We start from the raw sequence: 5,570 nt of genomic DNA, 5'->3' as shown, positions 1-5,570 counted from the left end.
ACATAGTCAGTTAGGCTGTCCCCTCCTTTGCGATGTGTTTATTTTCATCTCTATTGTCTCTTTTCATACACGAATCTGATCGCATTTGTCAATCGCAGTATTTTATTTTGGAGAATAGCTTTTATCTTCAAAATTGCCTGGATTGTCTCGTGTGTCTTGGTGTAACTTCCTGCGGGATACCGAAACAATCGCTTCGTAGCACTCCGTGTCTGGTGTAAAATACACCATAGATTAACATGTATTTTGTATTGTGTTGCGTATCAATTGGACTCCTGCATGGACAGACACAGGTTTATTTGATAACATTAAATGTTATTGCAGTGAAATTCAAACGCATGGTCAGTATTAATCACCATGTACGGTATATGTCAGTGTTTTAATCATTTTTGCTTGAATTGCTCTAAATGTCAAATACTTACTAGTGTACCATTTTTGTTATTATTTTGTCTCAGTAAAATGCTGGTCCAGGTTCGATACTGCCAACAGCAGAAGTATGTGAAGTTGGAAGAGGTTGATGGGCGGTTTGAGTTTATGCAGTTTCATGAAAAAGGTTTGTTTATATCTTACCTAATTTTAGTTGGGGGGACAGAATTTTTTGTAGGGCGTTTCGCCAAGTCTCTTGAATCATACAGTGGTGTATCACTTTAGTGAATGTGAGGCAAGAACAGTTTACTTAAAAGGTGCACTCAGATATATCTTATCTTTTCCAGTCATCGAGAGATTCTGCCTGCCACCTGATGCAAAAGTAGTGTACAAAGATGCAACAGGGACAGAAGTTGATGAAGTGATTTTCAGTGACCTTATCAGCCAAGGCACTGTGGTCCTAACAGTTTTCTCAAGTGATGGTGAGAAATTTAAAGGGGCAAGCTCAACACCAGACATGGGGAAGGGCTGTGTGGCTGCTGGTTGTTCCAAATAATCAGGAGCACACAATTTGACCAATCAGCTGTTTGAACATTGAGATCAGTTAATTTAAATGAGTCAGGTCTGCAGTGTGATGTTGCCTTGTTAGTTAAAAATCCACAGCCAGATTTTTTTTCTACACCTTACAGAATAATGTTGTTTTTTCCTTTTAGAATTTTCTGATTGCTCCTTGTCTTCTGCATCTGATTGTTCTGATTCAAGCTTCAGCTCAAATGCAAGTACATCAACTATACTTCTAGATGAGGGTCCCAGGAAGAAAACAAGAGTTGAGGGTACTGTTGATGCAGCATCTGCTAAAAAGGTTGTGACTGTCACGGTTTGCGGGGCAAGCCGTGTGGATTTGTAGTAAGGACCCAAAAGGCGGCAGCTCTGGTGCAGGTGAGTGTTTATTTACAGGGGTGTAAGTACAAACAGCGGTGGCGACAAAACATGAAACCGGAAACCTAAACTGGGTAAACTAATAAGACAAACCAGAATGAGGATGCAGGGAGGTCCGGAGAAATACATACGGGGAGACGCAGGGAGACCGAGGGGAAACAACACAGACGAACCAGCCACTACTATGACAGAAGACACAACTAAAATACACTCAGAGAACACAGGGGGATTACATACAGGTGGGAACACAGCTGGGAGTAATTAACATGACGAGACTAGGGAGGCAAACTGAAAACACTCACATAAGACACAGACCTTCACAATAAAACAGGAACTTACACATGAAAGGACACAAACTAAGAAACGCGGACTAGATACAGGAACACACGGGCAGAACAGAGTAAACACTAACCAGAGGAAGAACAGAACCAAAATCGCGAAGAGAAAACACAAAACGCTGGGTCAAAAGGACCCAGGATCATGACAGTGACAAAACTCAGTTCTCATAGTTTTTTTTCTACTTCATTATTCTTAATATGTAGAAAAGCTATTCCTCACTTTTTGCCTCTTTTTTTTCTCAAGTTAATTGAAGGTGTACTTGGAACCAATTCAGGTGGTGAAGAGGTTCTCCAGGAATATCACACAACACAAACTCTAACAGATGCTACCAGAAGAAAAATGGTCAATATAATAGTGGCTCACATGATTGATTGCCATGGGTATGTGTGTTCTATTGGTGCATTTTTTTTTTAAATACAAGTTACTATTTTGCCATTACTTAAGCATGCTAATTTAAAATCGTTTTTCAGGCACCTCCCCACCAAAGCTGTTAGAGAACAGTACGCGCTAGGGGTAGTGACATTGTTCCCATCCCTGAAAGACCCATACTCCAAGAAAGGCTATGTATAGTCACTATTATTGCACTTTGTTTACATAATTTTCATGCTGTGCATCATTGGGATTTGTGTGCGTTGACATTTAAGTTCTGAAAATTTTCAGATTGACAACACATTATTTTTGAATGTATTTACATTTTAGGAACACTTCTATGATGCTGCAAGCAGCACTGGATACATTTCTTGGCGTTTGAAAACGATACAGAGAAAGACTAGAAGAGGATCTGCACCACCAAGTAGCTCCACTGGCTTTGCTCAAGAAGGAGGTAAGAAATTAAGTGTCCACAAACTAGATAATGTTCTCATTTACATTATATACTATTTTGTTTTCATTTACCTATCTGCTCGGCACCTATGCTTTTATGTTTGTATGTTTTTCTTCAGGGGGCCCAAATTACCAAAGGCCCATTAATGTCGACATGCAGCTTGATGGAGATGCTTGCCAGGAGGCCATCTCTTTGCTGAACCATACATCTGACACTTCCTTGATTTTCCAGAAGATGAGAAAGACCTTTCAGCATCGTCAGAAGCTCATCAATGATCCTGACAAAGGTCTTGATATCCTGTCTATCTTTCCAAGATTCTTGGATACAAAAGGATTGGTGAGAATATTCAGTGGAATTTTTAATATCACTTTAAATTTCAAGATGAATGTGGCAGTAGTAGATTTTCTTTCTTAAAGGTGAATCAAGACTTCACTCTCCTGTTTGATGATGAGATATCTACCAGGCTGCTTCAGAAATGGGATCCAATCTTTAGGTATCAAATCATCAAAGAGGCCAAGCAGCTCACCTCAACAGTAGAGTTGCGTCAATTGGTGCAGTCAGCAGAGAGTCCACCAGGAAGTGATCTTGATGAGGCAGCAAGTGAGTTTGTTAAATATGATTTGCTATAAGCAGTTAAAGTTCAATAGCATCAGGATTCTATTAATAAATACCAATTCATTCACCTGTTAGCTTTGCTTCATCAGTTTTCTTTAGCTGTTAGTTTAATGTTTATGACAGCACATTTCAACTTTCTTAGGAAGTGCTTTTCTAGTTCTCCTTAAAAATTGCATTTGAAAGATTTGCTGTCAATTGATTCTTGTGACTCTTTGGCCGCAGCCTTTGACCAAGACATGGCCTCCCAGTTGTTACTGTTACATTTCCTTCTGCCACCTCCAGGAGGACCAAAGTATCAAAAAATCAGCGCCTCTGATGCTGTTGAGAGACTTGTAGTCTTTCATAAGGTAATTTAATATTTATAGTTTTTATCATAAGTTGTCATGTCACTGGTTAAGAGGTGAATGAAACAAATTACAGTTGAGCTTACAAAGGAGGTTTACATACTCATTTCTGTGATGCTATTATCTCTGACTTGCTCCTGTGTCAAATGCTCAGTATCTTTGTCTCAACTCCAGTCTTGCTGCAGTTTGGAAGAGCATCTCCAGAATCAGCAGAGTCAGCAGCCATACCTCCTGCCTGTTGGGCACCAGAAGAGGAAGGTCGACAGCTTCTACACTCAACAAAAATATAAACGCAACACCTTTGTTACTGCTCCCATTCCCATGGGATGGACGTAGAGACCTAAAATTCATTCCAGATACACAATATAACCATCCCTCCCAAACAGTGGTCACAAATCAGTCCAAATGTGTGGTAGTGGGCACATCTGCTATATTGAGATAATCCATCCCACCTCACAGGTGTGCCACATCAGGATGCTGATCTGACATCATGAGTAGTGCACAGGTGTACCTCAGACTGCCCACAACAAAAGGCCACCCTGGAATGTGCAGTTTTGTCTCACAGCAAAATGCCACAGATGCCACAAGCAATGAGGGAGCGTGCAATTGGCATGCTGACAGCAGGAATGTCAACCAGATCTGTCGCCCGTGCATTGAATGTTCATTTCTCAACCATAAGCCGTCTCCACAGGCATTTCAGAGAATATGGCAGCACATCCAACCGACCTCACAACCGCAGACCTCGTGTAACCACACCAGCCCAGGACCTCCACATCCAGCAGGTTCACCTCCAAGATCGTCTGAGACCAGCCACCCAGACAGCTGCTGGAACAATTGGTTTGCACAACCAAACAATTTCTGCACAAACTGTCAGAAACCGTCTCAGGGACGCTCAACTGCATGCCCGTCGTCCTCATCGGGGTCTTGACCTGACTCCAGCTCGTCGCCGTAACAGACTTGTGTGGGCAAATGCTCACATTCAATGGCGTCTGGCACGTTGGAGAGGTGTGCGCTTCACGGATGAATCATGGTTCACATTGTTCAGGGCAGATGGCAGCTGAGAATGTCCCAGTTCTTGCATGGCCAGCATACTCACCGGACATGTCACCCATTGAGCATGTTCGGGATGTGCTTGACCGGCGTATACGACAGCATGTACCAGTTCCCACGAATATCCAACAACCTCGCACAGCCATTGAAGTGGAGTGGACCAACATTCCACAGGCCACAATTGACAATCTGATAGACTCCATGCGACGATGTGTTGCACTGCATGAGGCAAATGGTGGTCACACCAGATACTGACCGGTTCTGGGTCCCCAGACCCCCAATAGCGCAAAAAACTGCACATTCCAGGGTGGCCTTTTGTTGTGGGCAGTCTGAGGTACACCTGTGCACTACTCATGATGTCAGATCAGCATCCTGATGTGGCACACCTGTGAGGTGGGATGGATTATCTCAATATAGCAGATGTGCCCACTACCACACATTTGGACTGATTTGTGACCACTGTTTGGGAGGGATGGTTATATTGTGTATCTGGAATGAATTTTAGGTCTCTACATCCATCCCATGGGGAATGGGAGCAGTAACAAAGGTGTTGCGTTTATATTTTTGTTGAGTGTATGTTGCCATAGACAAGCGTCTCATCCCCTGCCAGGCCAGCCACTCCCTTGGGGCATTTGATGAGCTTTTTAAAGCTCATTTTGTGTTCAATGTGTCTTATGATGCTGCACTTGTGAATTTCTACACATTTCTGCAGACAACAGTATACAATATTGATATGGGGAAAATGAAGGAGTCCCCAAGAGTTGGTGACCTGAGAGCCAAAATCCTTAACCAGGAAATTCTTCTCACAACCTAAGTAAAAATCATTAAAATGCTGACATGTTTTTTGTGTAAGAGAGCTTATCCCATCAGTCAGCAGCTGATTTCACATTTAAGAGGTGAACATGGTTATTATCCTGGACCTAAGTTTAAGTTATTTTGTTGGCAGCCAGGCTGCAGGATTCAGCTCCAAACTTATGCAGGCTTTAGGAAGCACCTCAGTAGTTTTCACAGCAATGTTGACCAAAATGATCGAACTTCAGCCATTGCTTGTTTTTCTAATGACACAGTTTCACCTGCTTTGGAGGACCAGTTTAATT

General features: G+C 42.3%; 1 protein-coding gene across 1 annotated transcript; it reads left to right on the top strand.

Annotated features, from left to right (window-relative positions):
* Positions 1–456: 456 nt before the first annotated feature.
* Positions 457–5,287, top strand: LOC146638320 (uncharacterized). The gene is made up of 11 exons (XM_085367660.1): positions 457–550; positions 711–845; positions 1,077–1,225; positions 1,885–2,021; positions 2,112–2,205; positions 2,341–2,464; positions 2,583–2,800; positions 2,881–3,064; positions 3,302–3,426; positions 3,598–3,693; positions 5,048–5,287. Exons 1-11 carry the CDS (start codon positions 457–459, stop codon positions 5,285–5,287), a joined length of 1,596 nt encoding a protein of 531 aa, XP_085223786.1.
* Positions 5,288–5,570: the final 283 nt, after the last annotated feature.

This window comes from Diplotaxodon limnothrissa, linkage group LG2 (assembly GCF_057381915.1).
Source record: "Diplotaxodon limnothrissa isolate DT_005_m linkage group LG2, D_limnothrissa_male_GT1.1, whole genome shotgun sequence".
NCBI lineage: Eukaryota > Metazoa > Chordata > Actinopteri > Cichliformes > Cichlidae > Diplotaxodon > Diplotaxodon limnothrissa.
Note: the sequence above shows the minus strand (reverse complement) of the source record. Positions and strands in the feature narration are given on the sequence as shown.

What these genes read in the sequence shown, in the direction of transcription:
- LOC146638320 (XM_085367660.1), top strand. Translation starts at nt 457, where the DNA reads ATGCTGGTCCAGGTTCGATACTGCCAACAGCAGAAGTATGTGAAGTTG. An exon ending in AACAGTTTTCTCAAGTGATG is followed by an intron (nt 846 to 1,076) that starts GTGAGAAATTTA and finishes TTTTCCTTTTAG; the next exon opens with AATTTTCTGATTGCTCCTTG. An exon ending in GACTTGTAGTCTTTCATAAG is followed by an intron (nt 3,427 to 3,597) that starts GTAATTTAATAT and finishes TCTCAACTCCAG; the next exon opens with TCTTGCTGCAGTTTGGAAGA.